The following is a 16,883-nucleotide window of genomic DNA, read 5'->3' as shown; positions in this document are numbered from 1 at the left end:
ACAGTAGCCCTTGCTGCATGTGGCTATTGAGGCATTTAAAATGTGGCTAGTGCAGCTGTGGAATGGAATGTTTAATTGAATTTTACTTAAATTTAAATTGCACATGTGGCAAGTGACTGCCCCGTTGTACAGTGCAGCACTGGATAAATATAACTCCTGTGTTCTAGACTACAGTCCCACCATTAGCTTTCTGTTTTTGACAGTGTTTGCTAGTATGATAGGTCACTGCCCATTTTACATTACTATCAGTTTAGTTTCCTTTATATTTCAGAGGCTCCCTAATCCCTTAAAGAGATTTAAAAATCAACGTAGACCACTTCTATATGAAAATAAGATGGCTGAATTTGCTTTGATTGGAATTAGGAACTGGCCCTCTCTTTGCTAGTTCTGGAATTTGGCCAGGATGCACATCAAAATCTCATTCCTACCCTCCTGATTTGCCTCATGCAAACTTTGTTGCTGTGTCTGTTCTTTGGTCTTCTATTGCTGTGTCTCAGCTTTAGATTATATGTCTTGCGTAGAAATGAATCATCAGAATGCAACAGGCAGAAGACTTAGAAGTGCAAATCAGTAGGGTAATGACAAACCCTTCGAGCTGAGTGGGACTGAAAAGTAACCTAACATATTAGCTATTAGTAATTGTTTACCATGAAGATTTTCAGTGCTGGACGCATAAATTGCTGAGTTCAACTGCCCTCTTTGCCCTCCAAATCTAGCATAAAATCAATTGGTGATCTCAGGCCAGTTTCACACCTAATATGACTAATAATAAAAGTCTTGTGTTTCAGGAGCTCGGTTTGTCCAAACCTGAGCCCATCATCTCTACCTCACAAATTATATCCACCTTTTCATTTCCTTGCACTGTGTCTGCATGATATGATAATACTCCCAAGCACCATTGCTTAAATCTTGAGTTACACTTAATCCTTTTTTTTTGGTCTTTTTTCTTTTTAATGTGAAATAGAATATACAAATGAAAATGTATATTTAGAAGAACAATAGTAAATGTCCAGGTGCCCATTGCTCAGACTGACAAATGGAACATTAGCCTTGTATGCTCTCCCCCCAAGAGGCAGCCACTATCCTGAATTTTGTGTAATTGTCACCTAGCTTTTATAGATTTTACTGTCTGTGTATCCCCAACAGTTGCTTATTTATAGCCTTTATATAAATAGAATTATACTGTATATGACTGACAACTTTTGCTCATTATTATTTTTGGATTCATCCATGTTGATGTGTGACACTGTAGTTCATTTCGATGACATGAATGTGCCACAACTTAATTATATATTCTGTTGATGTCAAAAAAAAAAGAGCATTCTACCAGAGTTTTTACTTTTCTTCTGGAGGTCAGAAATATGTTAGGCTTGATGATATGGAAAATTGACACATACGTGGACTCAGACAATAAAGTTTTCTAAAAGCAAATAGAGAATAATGATTTGCAGTATTTCCCTAGATAGGTAAAAACCTTGTAATCTCAGGATATTACTCATTTTCCAGGTTTTTGAAAGCAAGTATACTTTTGTTATGTTAAATTAATAAAGTAAGATTATATTTGATTAGAGGCATTCTGAGAAATGTATAACCAAGTCAGTAAGGCCATATACAGTTATTATGTTCTTTACTCTCAGGGGAAAGTTGGGGACATGCTGCTACAATACGGCTAATCTTTCATTGGGACCGAAAGCAAAGGTCAGTATAGAAACAAGTTAATAACTCCGAATATTGGGTTAATTATACTGAATGAACACTTACAGGTTTCTTAGAGCTAGTCCTGTGGATGAGGTATACAATGACCCATGAAGTGACACTTTTGTTGCCTTGTCTGATATCACCTAGAGCAAACATAGAAATGTGTTGTCATTACTGCATATTTAGCTACATAGGAAATTCTCTGGAATATTTAAATGATGGGGCGCATGCACCTGAAATGAGTAGGTGGCCAAGGAATGCCATTTTCTAAAGCTCTGTGAAATAATTTATTAGCCATGTAGAAGGAGGTGAGTACTCTGTGTTCCTAGAAGAGATTGAAAAAAAAAGAATAAAATCAGGACAAAAGGAAAATTGTTGAGGTTAGCTTTAAAATTAATTTATTTGGAACATATGATGGTTTCTCTTAGTTGCTTAGTATATTTCTTGTATGAAATTGTGTCTGTTTTTTTTTATTTTGTATTTTGCTGTCCAGCTTTTATTATCCAGTTACTTATCTGCATTTCACAAGTATTGTTCTTTAAAAGTATGGCAGCATGAAATCTTCGTATTTGTTTTTAAAGCTGCTGAGCAAGTGAACAAACCAGCTTTTATTTTATTGAAAATAGGCCATCGAAAGCTGTGAAGTCTTTTCTACACTTTTAGAAAATGTCACATTTATGCTAGCCTCTCTGCTTTGTGATTAATTGGTATAACCTAGAGGTCTTGGTTTGGAAATGCTCTAATAAAGGGAGAAATTAAAATGGCATGTGGGCAAAGATGGAATAAAAGGTCACTTAAATACACATTGGGCCTAGCCAGTGAAATTGTCTATTTTTTAATCTATATTTCTTTGTTGTTCTACAAGCTGAAAAAAATCCTGCCTGACCAAGTTAGGTTTTACAGACCTGAAGCTCATAACAGAATCGATTACACTTCTGTATATATCTTTTGCAACTGATCGTGCAGTTTGGGTCTTCTTTAAAAATGGTATTTGCGAAGAGCTCAGGTAACGTTTTTTTTTCCCCCACAATACATAGTGCTTTACTATTGACTGTCTCCCACTAATTTAAACAAATTTTTTACTCTAAACCAGTATGACTGGTAAATCCTCCCCCTAATTTTTTTTCTATGATCACAATTTAAGATAGTTCCCCCTAGTTTTGTAAGTAAGTTGCTGTATACTAGAGTCACAAAAGGAGTTATTTTCTCAGCACCAAACCTTATAGTAAAGATTTGGCAACAGTTCTCCAGCTGTCTTTTGAACATATTGCTTATACTTTCCCAGCTTTAGGTTATTCTGTAAAGCACATTCCATCATTTATTTTTTCATAGGAATTACGCCTCAGTTAGTATACAGTAGTCTTCTTCAGACTATAATAAATATTCACTAGTAAAATGCATTTAAGAAGAAAAATAATAGGAGCAGAGCAAGATATTTCATCTTTTTATGAACTCAACAGGAGGAAAAGTTTGCCTTCTTTGTCAAGTTCTAGAAGTTAGCATTGATAAGTTACCCAAGAGATCAGAAAATCATGCTTACCATGAGTTAACCATTGTATGAATTCACCTTCTTACAAATCCTTCCCAAGAAATTAGAAACTAAAGTACATGGCCGGATGCAGTGGCTCACACCTGTAATCTCATCACTTTGGGAGGCTGAGGTAGGTGGATCATGAGGTCAAGAGATCAAGACCATCCTGGCCAACATGGTGAAACCCCGTCTCTACTAAAAATAAAAAATTAGCTGGGCATGATGGCACACGCCTTTACTCCCAGCTACTCAGGAGGCTGAGGCAGGAGAATCACTTGAACCCAGGAGGCAGAGGTTGCAGTGAGCCAAGATTGTGCCACTGCCCTCCAGCCTGGTTACAGAGTGAGACTCTGTCTGCCCTCCCCCACAAAAAAAAAAAAAACCAAAAAGAAAATGGTGTACAACACCAACACTGAATATAGATGGATTGGGGGAAATCTGCTGTTCTATAATATTTTTTCTACATCTCGTAAGATCATTTTTTTAATTCTTATTTTTATTTTATTTATTTTTCATACTGTCATTTTAGTGAGTGCTTGCTTGTGCTAGGTATTTTACGAGGCACTTTAAATATAACATTTCAGATAATCTTTTCAATAGTTATTTGCAGAACATATACCTATTATTATTAAAAGAAAACCAAGGCCCAGAAAGGTTAACTGAATAAGTAGTAATAATAGCTACTATTTATTGAATATTTCTTTTTTTTTTTTTTTTACTTTTCCCCATTTTTATTTTTATTTTTTTATTTTTGATTATTATTATACTTTAGGTTTTAGGGTGCATGTGCGCAATGTGCAGGTTAGTTACATATGTATATATGTGCCATGCTTGTTCGCTGCACCCACCAACTCGTCATCTAGCATTAGGCATATCTCCCAATGCTATCCCTCCCCCCTCCCCCCACCCCACAACAGTCCCCAGAGTGTGGTGTTCCCCTTCCTGTGTCCATGTGTTCTCATTGTTCAATTCCCACCTATGAGTGAGAATATGCGGTGTTTGGTTTTTTGTTCTTGCGATAGTTTACTGAGAATGATGATTTCCAATTTCATCCATGTCCCTACAAAGGACGTGAACTCATCATTTTTTATGGCTGCATAGTATTCCATGGTGTATATGTGCCACATTTTCTTAATCCAGTCTATGATTGTTGGACATTTGGGTTGGTTCCAAGTCTTTGCTATTGTGAATAGTGCCGCAGTAAACATACGTGTGCATGTGTCTTTATAGCAGCATGATTTATAATCCTTTGGGTATATACCGAGTAATGGGATGGCTGGGTCAAATGGTATTTCTAGTTCTAGATCCCTGAGGAATCGCCACACTGACTTCCACAATGGTTGAACTAGTTTATAGTCCCACCAATAGTGTAAAAGTGTTCCTGTTTCTCCACATCCTCTCCAGCACCTGTTGTTTCCTGACTTTTTAATGATTGCCATTCTAATGTTCTTTGAAACCAACGAGAACAAAGACACAACATACCAGAATCTCTGGGACACATTCAAAGCAGTGTGTAGAGGGAAATTTATAGCATTAAATGCCCACAAGAGAAAGCAGGAGAGATCCAAAATTGACACCCTAACATCCCAATTAAAAGAACTAGAAAAGCAAGAGCAAACATATTCAAAAGCTAGCAGAAAGCAAGAAATAACTAAAATCAGAGCAGAACTGAAGGAAATAGAGACAAAAAAAAACCCTTCAAAAAATTAATGAATCCAGGAGCTGGTTTTTTGAAAGGATCAACAAAATTGATACACCACTAGCAAGACTAATAAAGAAAAAGAGAAGAATCAAATAGACGCAATAAAAAATGATTAAAAATAGACGCAAAAAAAAATGATCCCACAGAAATACAAACTACCATCAGAGAATACTACAAACACCTCTACGCAAATAAACTAGAAAATCTAGAAGAAATGGATAAATTCCTCGACACATACACTCTCCCAAGACTAAACCAGGAAGAAGTTGAATCTCTGAATAGACCAATAACAGGATCTGAAATTGTGGCAATAATCAATAGCTTACCAACCAAAAAGAGTCCAGGACCAGATGGATTCACAGCCGAATTCTACCAGAGGTACAAGGAGGAACTGGTACCATTCCTTCTGAAACTATTCCAATCAATAGAAAAAGAGAGAATCCTCCCTAACTCATTTTATGAGGCCAGCATCATCCTGATGCCAAAGCTGGACAGAGACACAACCAAAAAACAGAATTTTAGACCAATATCCTTGATGAACATTGATGCAAAAATCCTCAATAAAATACTGGCAAACCGAATCCGGCAGCACATCAAAAAGCTTATCCACCATGATCAAGTGGGCTTCATCCCTGGGATGCAAGTCTGGTTCAATATACGCAAATAAATAAATGTAATCCAGCATATAGACAGAGCCAAAGACAAAAACCACATGATTATCTCAATAGATGCAGAAAAGGCCTTTGACAAAATTCAGCAACCCTTCATGCTAAAAACTCTCAATAAATTAGGTACTGATGGGACGTATCTCAAAATAATAAGAGCTATCTATGACAAACCCATAGCCAATATCATACTGAATGGGCAAAAACTGGAAGCATTCCCTTTGAAAACTGGCACAAGACAGGGATGCCCTCTCTCACCACTCCTATTCAACATAGTGTTGGAAGTTCTGGCCAGGGCAATTAGGCAGGAGAAGGAAATAAAGGGTATTCAATTAGGAAAAGAGGAAGTCAAATTGTCCCTGTTTGCAGATGACATGATTGTATATCTAGAAAACCCCATTTTCTCAGCCCAAAATCTCCTTAAGCTGATAAGCAACTTCAGCAAAGTGTCAGGCTACAAAATCAATGTAAAAAATCACAAGCATTCTTATACACCAATAACAGACAAACAGAGAGCCAAATCATGAGTGAACTCCCATTCACAATTGCTTCAAAGAGAATAAAATACTTAGGAATCCAACTTACAAGGGACGTGAAGGACCTCTTCAAGGAGAACTACAAACCACTGCTCAATGAAATAAAAGAGAATACAAAGAAATGGAAGAACATTCCATGCTCATGGGTAGGAAGAATCAATATCGTGAAAATGGCCATACTGCCCAAGGTAATTTATAGATTCAATGCCATCCCCATCAAGCTACCAATGACTTCCTTCGCAGAACTGGAAAAAACTACTTTAAAGTTCATATGGAACCAAAAAAGAGCCCACATCGCCAAGTCAAACCTAAACCAAAAGAACAAAGCTGGAGGCATCACGCCACCTGACTTCAAACTATACTACAAGGCTACAGTAACCAAAACAGCATGGTACTGGTACCAAAACAGAGATATAGATCAATGGAACAGAACAGAGCCCTCAGAAATAACGCCGCGTATCTACAACTATCTGATCTTTTACAAACCTGAGAAAAGCAATGGGGAAAGGATTCCCTATTTAATAAATGGTGCTGGGAAAACTGGCTAGCCATATGTAGAAACCTGAAACTGGATCCCTTCCTTACATCTTATACAAAAATTAATTCAAGATGGATTAAAGACTTAAATGTTAGACCTAAAACCATAAAAAACCTAGAAGAAAACCTAGGCATTACCATTCAGGACATAGGCATGGGCAAGGACTTCATGTCTAAAACACCAAAAGCAATGGCAACAAAAGCCAAAATTGACAAATGGGATCTAATTAAACTAAAGAGGTTCTGCACAGCAAAACAAACTACCATCAGAGTGAACAGGCAGCCTACAAAATGGGAGAAAATTTTTGCAACCTACTCATCTGACAGAGGGCTAATATCCAGAATCTACAATGAACTCCAACAAATTTACAAGAAAAAAACAAACAACCCCATCAAAAAGTGGGCAAAGGATATGAACAGACACTTCTCAAAAGAAGACATTTATGTAGCCAAAAGGCACATGAAAAAATGCTCATCATCACTGGCCATCAGAGAAATGAATATTTCTTAACTGTCCTTTATTGTGCAAAGCACTGTATGTATGTATGTATATATGTGTATATGTGTAGATTATATATGTATATGTATAGATGTATATACATATAGATGTATATACATATGTATATATGTGTATACGTATAGATGTATATATGTATATACATGTATGTATATATGTGTATACGTATAGATGTATATACATATACGTATGTATATGTGTGTGGATAGATATAATTTCATGTTATTTTCCACGTAAATCTTTGAAATAGTATTACCAGATGAGATCGGGCACGTTCAGGGTGGTATGGCTGTAGACTGAAAATAGTATTATCTACATTTTATAGCTGACTTTATAAACTTTTTTTTTTTTTGAGACGGAGTCTCGCTCTGTCGCCCAGGCTGGAGTGCAGTGGCGCGATCTCGGCTCACTGCAAGCTCCACCTTCCAGGTTCATGCCATTCTCCTGCCTCAGCCTCCTGAGTAGCTGGGACTACAGGCACCTGCCACCACGCCCAGCTAATTTTTTGTATTTTTAGTAGAGACGGGGTTTCACCGTGTTAGCCAGGATGGTCTCGATCTTCTGACCTTGTGATCCGCCCGCCTCAGCCTCCCAAAGTGCTGGGATTACAGGCATGAGCCACTGCACCCGGCCTTATAAACTTTTTTTTTTTTTTTTTTGAGAGGGAGTTACGCTCTTTTTGCCCAGGCTGGGGTGCAATGGCGAGATCTCGGCTCACTTCAACCTCCACCTCCTGGGGTCGACTGATTCTCTTGTCTCAGCCTGCTGAGTAGCTGGGATTATAGGCGCCTGCCACCACGCCTTGCTAATTTTATATTTTTAGTAGAGATGGGATTTCACTATGTTGGCCAGGCTGGTCTTGAACTCCTGACCTCAGGTGACCTGCCCACCTCAGCCTCTCAAAGTGCTGGGATTACAGGTGTGAGCCACTGCACTTGGCCATAGCTGACTTTATAATAGAGTTCATTTCTTTTCTTCTATAATAACTGTTTCTAAAAGATAATTGTAGTGTTGTGTTGATTGCCAGCCAATCTGAATATGTAGCTTACTCTTTTTTTTAGGTAAAATATTTTTTCTTCAAATTTTTTTTTTCAGGCTGTGGATATATGATAAATAATGTACATACTTTATGTAATCAAAATAAATTTACCTCATTTAATAGCATTGAAGTAGTTTTGTTCTTTATTATTTGAAACCTGACATCTTTAAGTTGTTAAAGTTGCATGAGCTTGAGCCCAGAAGTTGGAGAACAGCCTGGCCAAAATGGCAAGACACCACCTCTATAGATAAATAAAAAATTAGCCAGGCGTGGTGGTGCGCACCTATAGTTCTAGCTGTTTGGGAGGCCAGAGTTGGGAAAATCACTTGAGTCCAGGAAGTCAGGGTGGCAGTGAGCTATGATTGAGCTATTACTCTCCAGGCTGGGCCGCAAAATGGGACCCCGTCTCTAAGATATTAAAAAAAAAAAAAAAAGTTACATGAGGCCGGGCGCAGTGGCTGACACCTGTAATCCCAGCAGTTTGGGAGGCCAAGGCAGGTGGATCACCTGAGGTTGGGAGTTGTAGACCAGCCTGGCCAGTATGGGGAAACTGTCTCTACTAAAAATACAAAAAAATTAGCCAGGCATGGTGGCGGGCACCTGTAATCCCAGCTACTCAGGAGGCTGAGTTAGGAGAATCGCTTGAATCCAGGAGGCAGAAGTTGCAGTGAGCCAAGATTGCACTACTGCACTCCAGCCTGGGCAGCAGAGTGAGACTCTGTCTCAAAAAAAAAAAAAAAAAAAAAAAAGTTGCATGAAATTTTGTATGCTTTATGCTTTTTAAATTTTAGTTTATTTTAAAAGGATGGAAATAGAAATTCATATCAGGGAAAAATAGTTATAAAAATGAACATTTTTCATTTGGAGAGGAAGACTAAAAATCTTTTTTTTTTTTTTTTTTTTTTTTTTTGAGACAGGATCTCAGTCTGTTGCCCAGGCTAGAGTGCAGTGGTGCAGTCTCAGCTCACTGCAGCCTCAACCTCCTGGGCTCAAGCAGTCCTCCCACCTCAGCCTCCCAAGTAGCTGGGACCACAGGCATGTACCACCACACCCAGCTAATTTTTGTAATTTTTGTAGAGATGGGGTTTTGCCATGTTGCCCAGGCTGGTCTCGAACTCCTAAGCTCAGGCAGTCCACCTACCTCGGCCTCCTAAAGTGCTGGGATTATAGGCCTGAGCCACAGCACCCGTCCAGAAACTAAAAATCTTAAATAGCCAAATTATATTGGGAATTGAACTTAGGTGTACTATCTCATGCCCCAGCCCCTGTCCTTCACCAGTAACACCTGATTTTTACCCTTAGACTAATGATGGAATAATATTCCAACAGTTATTAAAAGAAATACTTTTGTCTATGTCCTTATATTATGTGAGTTTTCCTCCAATTTGCATATTCATGGTTATATGAGGCCAAGATTATTCAGAATTACACTACTCTTTGCCAAGACGATCTGGTGGTAGAGTGGAGTAATAAATCAACACCCCCACACAGTGTTTCATATGTGTGCTCAGTTTTAGAGCACAAATTGTGCTTCTGTCTTATTTCTTCCTGACCCAAACTATGTAGTTCAGCCATATGGTTAAGCTACATCTCAGCTGGGGCCATGAGCCAAGTGATTCTTTGGTTTAGTTTTCATTTTAAAAGATCTCTAAAGAGACATGATACATAAAAATGGTATTTTTACCTAGAAATTTGAGGGTGATTTTTTTGTTTTGTTTTGTTTTTGAGATGGAGTTTCGCTCTTGTTGCCCAGGCTGGAGTGCAATGGTGTGATCTTAGCTCACTACAACCTCGGCCTCCCGGGTTCAATTGATTCTTCTGCCTCAGCCTCCCAAGTAGCTGGGATTACAGGCATGCACCACCACGCCTGGCAAATTTTTTGTATTTTTAGTTGAGATGGGGTTTCTCCATGTTGGTCAGGCTGGCCTCAAATTCTCGACCTCAGGTGATCCACCTCGGCCTCCCAAAGGGCTGGGATTACAGGTGTGAGCCACCGCGCCTGGCCTGAGGATGATTTTCAACCTGAATAATTAATGCCCCTTTGACTTTAGGATTCTTTTTGTTTTGTTTTGTTTTTTGAGATGGAGTCTCACTCTGTCACCCAGGCTGGAATGCAGTGGCGCCATATTGGCTCCCTGCAACCTCCACCTCCCAGATTCAAGTGATTCTCCTGCCTCAGCCTCCCAAGTAGCTGGGTTTATAGGCATGTGTCACCACACTTGGCTAACTTTTGTATTTTTAGTAGAGACAGGGTTTCACCATTTTGACCAGGCTGGTCTCGAATGCCTGACCTCAAGTGACCTGCCCACCTCAGCCTCCGAAAGTGCTGGATTATAGACATGAGCCACTGCACCCGGCCGACTTTAGGATTCTTAATAAGCATGTGAATGCTTCTGAAAAGCTTTTCACTTTTTAATAATTTCCTCAGGATAGATGTACTAGGCACCTTTTTTGGACATACTGTTGATATGAGATGATTTAGATACCAATTTTTCAGAAGGTTAGCTGATTTTTGTCATTCAAAAAATGATTTCCTAATAAGGCAGGTTAAAATACACCTTGCCTCTCTTTTTCTGTGAATTTTTGCATTAAAGATAGATTATCAACCCTAAGGAATTATAAAAGTTTATAATTCCACTCAACGCAGCTATTCTTTTTTTTTTTTGAGACGGAGTCTTGCCCTGTTGCCCAGGCTGGAGTGCAGAGGCACGATCTTGGCTCACTGCAACCTCCACCTCCCCGGTTCAAGCGATTCTCCTACCTCAGCCTCCTCAGTAGCTGGGATTACAGGTGCGTGCCACCACGCCCAGCTAATTTTTTTTTTTTTTTTTTTGTATCTTTAGTAGAGACAGGGTTTCACCATGTTGGCCAGGCTGGTCTTGAACTCCTGACCTCATGATCTGCCTGCCTCAGCCTCCCAAAGTGCTGGGATTACAGGCGTCAGCCACCACGCCCGGCCTCAACATAGCTATTCTTGTATTACATATTACTTAGAATTATTTTATTTATGTTTAAAGTTGCAATTATGGAGTATAGGACATTTTGGATTCTGCTGTATTTTGGTCTGTGTTTTTCTTTTGAATTGTGTCTGAGAAGAGGGGCAATTTCAAAATTAAGAGAGTAACAAAAATTAAGAGAGTAACAAATCATAGCCAAAATGTCCTTTTTGAATTGTCTTTGAAAACAAATCATTCTATTTTGTGTAAGTAAATGACCCTTATACCTCTGAGAATCTTATTTTCCTCTAGGTTAGAATCTGTATTTTTTAGATCAGTTTTATTACATTGTGCTAAAACATATATAACATAAAATTTACTATTTTATGTTTACATATAGTTCACTGGCATTAGGTATATTCATATTGTGCAGCCATCATCATCCGTTTTTCAGAACTTTTTCATCTTCCCATACTGAAACTCTGTACCCATTAAATGCTAACTCATTCTTTTTTACCCCCAGCCCCTGACAATCACCATTCTACCTTCTGTCTCTGAATTTGACTCCTCTAGCAACCCCATATAATTGGAATCATAAATATTTGTTCTGATGTGACTGGCTTATTTCACTTAGTACAATGTCTTCAAGGCTCATTTATGTTGTAGCATGTGTCAGAATTTTCTTCCTTAAGTCTGCAAATTCCATTGTATGTACATACCACATTTTGTTTATTCATCTGTGGATGCACACTTGGGTTGCTTCTACCTTCTGGCTATTGTGAATAAGTTACAGTGTATCAGTTTTAAAGTAATTCTTAAAAGCAGGTTTTTTTTTTTTGAGATGGAGTTTCATTCTTTTTGCCTAGGCTGGAGTGCAATGGCGCGATCTCGGCTCACCGCAACCTCTGCCTTGCAGGTTCAAGCGATTCTCCTGCCCCAGCCCCCGAGTAGCTGGGATTACAGGCATGCGCCACCACACCCGGCTAATTTTGTATTTTTAGTAGAGATGGGGTTTCTCCATGTTGGTCAGGCTGGTCTCGAACTCCCGACCTCAGGTGATCTGCCTGTCTTGGCCTCCCAAAGTGCTGGGATTACAGGCGTGAGCCACCGCGCCCAGCCAAAAAGCAGTCTTAAAGGTTTTTGTTTATATTTGTTGCTGTTACAGTACTTGAATACAGTTAATAAGAGCTTAGAATTTTACTTCTCAGCTACTTTTAGCTTTCAGTTTTATATTAATTGTATAGGACATAATAAAATCCCACCTAAGCAGATCTTGTTCTGTCATGACTTATTTGGGGGACATAATCATTTTATATTATTATTATTATTTTTGTAGAGATGGGGGTCTCACTATGTTGCCCAGGATGGCTTCAAACTCCTGGTCTCAAGTGATCCTCATGCCTTGCCCTCCTAAAGAGCTGGGATTACAGACATGAGCCACCATGCCTGGGTGCATCATTTTAAAACAATGTCTTCCTAGCTATTTTTATTGGGTGTAATATGAGTAAGTGTTTCTCATTTGTAGTATAAGAAATTATCATAATTCTTCAGCAATAATTAAAAAAACATGATTACTGCAGACAGTTTGGAAAATATAAGCAAGCAACCTTTACCTTGTGATAACAACTATTAACTTTTTGATTGTAGTCTTCTATCAATTTTTTTAGATGTGTGTACACATACTTATAAATGTGGGATAATACAGTATAACTATTATTTAGTACATTATTAATACTTTCCTATCTCATTGAGTATTTTCTTCCACCTTTAGTTTTTAGCATAAGTAATATCTCATCATATATAAAATAATTTATTTGAATCAGTCATTGGACTTTTAGGTTGCTTTAAAATTTCATATAAACTCTGTTATATACATACGGGTATTTGAAGGGTGTATTTTTAATATTTCTCTCCTTTTTGTGTTCTTAGAAAAAAATAGAATTATTAATATAATAAACCTATACATTTAAATTATGAGTTTGGTCATCTGAACTTTTAATTAATTAAGTTCATGTGTTTGTATGTATTTATTCTTTTTCTTTAAGCAGGTTGGCAACATTGTACAAGTCACCCAGCCAGAAGGAATGCACAGTACTGTTTCAAATCAAAGTCAGTATTATTTGATTAGAGTGGGATTTTGATATTGATGGGCAGTAATTATCTAAAGAGAGAATTTACAACTTGCTTCTGTTAACTTCTGTAGGCAGCAAGCATATTTGAGGACAGCTTTTGATGCTTAGAACATTGTCCCCAAAATAGTAGTATATACAGAATATTGTAGTCACAAATGGACTGAAATTTATTCTTAAGAACAGAGGAAATACTTATTTTGGGGTAGTGTGTTCCTTGCCATATGTAATGTCAGGATATTAAAAATCTTTAAAGTGAAAGTTGTTGAAGATTTCCAGAAAAGAAAAAATACTAACATTACTTATTTTGGTCTGTAGGTATTATAGATCTATTGAGCACCAAATATAGCCCACTTTAAGATGTTAATTCTTCTGTGAATTTACATCATAGAACACACATTTTTTGGCTGAAATATGCATATTTATCAACAGTGTTGAGCCAAATATATTTTTGGCATCTCTTTTTTTTTGAGATGGAGTCTCTCTGTGTCGCCCAGGCTGGAGTGCAGTGGTGCAATCTTGGCTCACTGCAGCCTCTGCCCCACTGGTTTAAGCAATTCTCCTGCCTCAGCCTCCCTAGTAGCTGGGATTATAAGCGTGTGCTACCACGCCTGGCTAATTTTTGTGTTTTTAGTAGAGATGGGGTTTTGCCATGTTGGTCAGACTAGTCTCAAACTCCTGACCTCAAGTGATCTGCCCTCCTCAGCCTTCCAAAGTTCTGGGATTATAGGTGTGAGCCACCGAGCCCGGCTTTATCTCATTTTTATAAGGACAAAAACAGAAATAGAGATTCTGAAACTGAATTATCCACTTAGTCTTTGCACTACCCAGATGTACTTGAAATATCCTAGTTGGGGAAAAAAAAAGAGAGAAATGTCCTAGTTGGAAAACTTCAGAGTATTTAATTATGAAAATAAATCTGTAAAGTACCTAAGACTTAGGTTATTTCCTTTTACTTCTTCTAACAAAGCTATCATAAAGTTTGTTAGGATTGACCTTTAGAGAACATTTTTATAATGCAATGTTATTTCTGTGTGTGTGTATGCAAGGGTATAAATAAGCATATATAAAATACTCTTAATATAGCCCGGGCTTAGGCATGTATCCATGAGGTTTATCCTCTTCATTCACAGTGGTTGATAAATTTCTATCTCAAGAACTTTCTTTTTTTTTTGAGATGAAGTGTCGCTCTTTCGCCCAGGCTAGAGTGCAGTGGCACGATCTCGGCTCACTGCAACCTCCGCCTCCCGGGTTCAAGCGATTCTCCTGCCTCAGCCTCCAGAGTAGCTGGGACTAGAGGTGTGTGCCACCACGCCCAGCTAATTTTTATATTTTTGGTAGAGATGGGGGGTCACCATGTTGGCCAGGCTGGTTTTGAACTCCTGACCTCGTGATCTGCCCACCTCAGCCTCCCAAAGTGCTGGGATTACAGGTGTGAGCCACTGCGCCTGGCCCTAGAATAAAGTAGCTTTCTTATTAGTTACTTAAAAATATTTCTAAGATCAGTCTTCAAATGTTCTTAAAGCATATTTGTATATATATTTTTTATCTTTCAGCCTCAGGGATTTAGAGATACTGTTGTTACTTCTGCATGTTCATTGCAAACAGAAGGTTCCTTGAGCACCCGGAAACGGTCACGAGACCCAGATGAAGAATTATAACCCAGAAACAAATCTCAAAGTGTACAAATTTATTGATGTTGTGAAATCATTGTGTACAAGTGGACTTGTTAAAGTATAAATAAACACACTATGGCATGAATGAATCCAAATTATATGAAGTGAGTGGGAAAAATACCTAAATATGATTCTGTGAAAGTTTTTCTAAAGCAGTATTCTGCAATTATATTTTACCCTGTTTTCATTTTCAGTAACATTCAGTAGAGATGATGATTATATTTCACAAATGTGGAAAGCTGATCTCATGTGGCCAGTCTGAATTTACCATTCAGACTGTTTTCACCCCTTTCTTTCCCAGTTGCCTATAAAATCTTAGGAAGAAACATATCATATTCTTATCATATTCTTATTGGTTTTTTTTGTTTTTTTGGTTTTTTTTTTTTTGGAGATGGAGTCTTGCTCTGTAGTCCAGGCTAGAGTGCAATGGCGCGATCTCCACTCACTGCAACCTCTGCCTCCCAGGTTCAAGCGATTCACCCGCCTTAGCCTCCCGAGTAGCTGGGGTTACAGGCACCTGCCATCATGCCTGGCTAATTTTTTGTATTTTTGTAGAGACGGAGTTTTACCATGTTGGCCAAGCTGGTCTTGAACTCCTGACCTCAGGTGATCTGCCTGCCCCTGCCTCCCAAAGTGCTGGGATTACAGGCGTGAGCCACTGTGCCCGGCCATGTTCTTTTTAAATGTAAGTTTGATAATTCTTTAAAATTACCTGCTTTTATAATTATAAAAGAGAAGCCAGCACCATGAGTCAGCATATTATTCTGTTCAGTTTTATAGGTAAGATACAAATTTTAGGTGACCAAACTGATTTTAGTGACCTCAATCCTAAAATCTAAGCCATTTGTTTAGCTTTTAATGACATTTTATAATGTTAAAGGGAGGACTTTGGAGCTGTTATCTAGAGATTGTTTGGAACATATGTCTTCCAGAATAGGTTGATAAGCTCACAATCGTTTATTGCTACGTTTTTGTTTTTGTTTTGAGACAAGGTCTCACTCTGTCACCCAGGCTGGAGTGCAGTGGCATGATCACAGCTCACTGCAGCCTCGACCTCCCGGGCTCAAGCAGTCCTCTCACTTCAGTCTCCTGAATAGCTGGGACTACAGGGAGGCACTACCATGCCCTGCTAATTTTTGGATTTTTTTGTAGAGACAAGGTCTCACTACGTTGCCCAGGCTGGTCTCAAACTCCTGGTCTCAAGCGATCCTCTTGCCTTGTCCTCCCAAAGTGCTGGGATTACAGATGTGAGCCACCACACCTGGCCCCATTTCTATATTTTGAAACACGGTAGTATCCATTCTAGAATTCTAGTTATGTTGACATTTTTCTTTGAATAATCTTAACTTTGCTTAAAATAAAGATTTCAATTCTCGATGGTCTCAAAATCACCTAAAAATATTTTCGCACTTAGCTCTTAGTACTTTTCAACTTACTCACAAAATTTACTTTGGTTCCCTGTAGGGGAAAAATTAATTAATTTTGGGACAGAATCTCGCTCTGTCACCCAGACTGCAGTGCAGTGGCACAATCTCAGCTCACTGCAACCTCCGCTTCCAGGGTTCAAGCGATTCTTGTGCCTCAGCCTCCCAAGTAGCTGGGATTACAGGCATGCACCACCGTGCCAAGCTAATAGTTTGTAATTTTAGTAGAGAAGGTTTCTCTATGTTGGCTAGGGTGGTCTCGAACTCCTGGGGCTCAAGTGACCCACCCACCTCTGCCTCCCAAAGTGCTGGGATTACAGGTGTGAGCCTGCGCGCCCAGCCATATTTATATATTTATTTTTAAACTACTATTTTAGGTTCAGGGGTACATGTGAAGGTTTGTTACATAGGTAAACTCATGTCACAGGGGTTTATTGTACAGATTATTTCATCACCCAGGAATTAAACTCAGTACCCAATAGTTACCTTTTCT

At 38.6% G+C, this 16,883-nt stretch overlaps 1 protein-coding gene across 4 annotated transcripts in view; it reads left to right on the top strand.

The window, feature by feature from the left end:
- The window catches only part of RAD51C (RAD51 paralog C), a 45,395-nt gene extending 30,334 nt beyond the window's left edge, over positions 1-15,061 (top strand). For 2 of the 4 annotated variants that reach the window (XM_054457922.2, XM_054457925.2), the window contains 3 exons: positions 1,638-1,698; positions 13,210-13,270; positions 14,847-15,061. In XM_054457922.2, coding sequence (XP_054313897.1) covers positions 1,638-1,698; positions 13,210-13,270; positions 14,847-14,951 — 227 coding nt within the window. In that variant the 3' untranslated portion in view covers positions 14,952-15,061. Of the gene's footprint in view, positions 1-1,637; positions 1,699-2,563; positions 2,705-13,206; positions 13,271-14,846 lie in introns of those variants that run through there. The other 2 variants (XR_008495064.2, XM_054457921.2) reach the window with 2 other exon arrangements.
- Positions 15,062-16,883: the final 1,822 nt, after the last annotated feature.

Source organism: Pongo pygmaeus, chromosome 19, assembly GCF_028885625.2.
Source record: "Pongo pygmaeus isolate AG05252 chromosome 19, NHGRI_mPonPyg2-v2.0_pri, whole genome shotgun sequence".
Classification (NCBI taxonomy): domain Eukaryota; kingdom Metazoa; phylum Chordata; class Mammalia; order Primates; family Hominidae; genus Pongo; species Pongo pygmaeus.
This window is presented reverse-complemented; position numbering and strand designations above follow the sequence as displayed.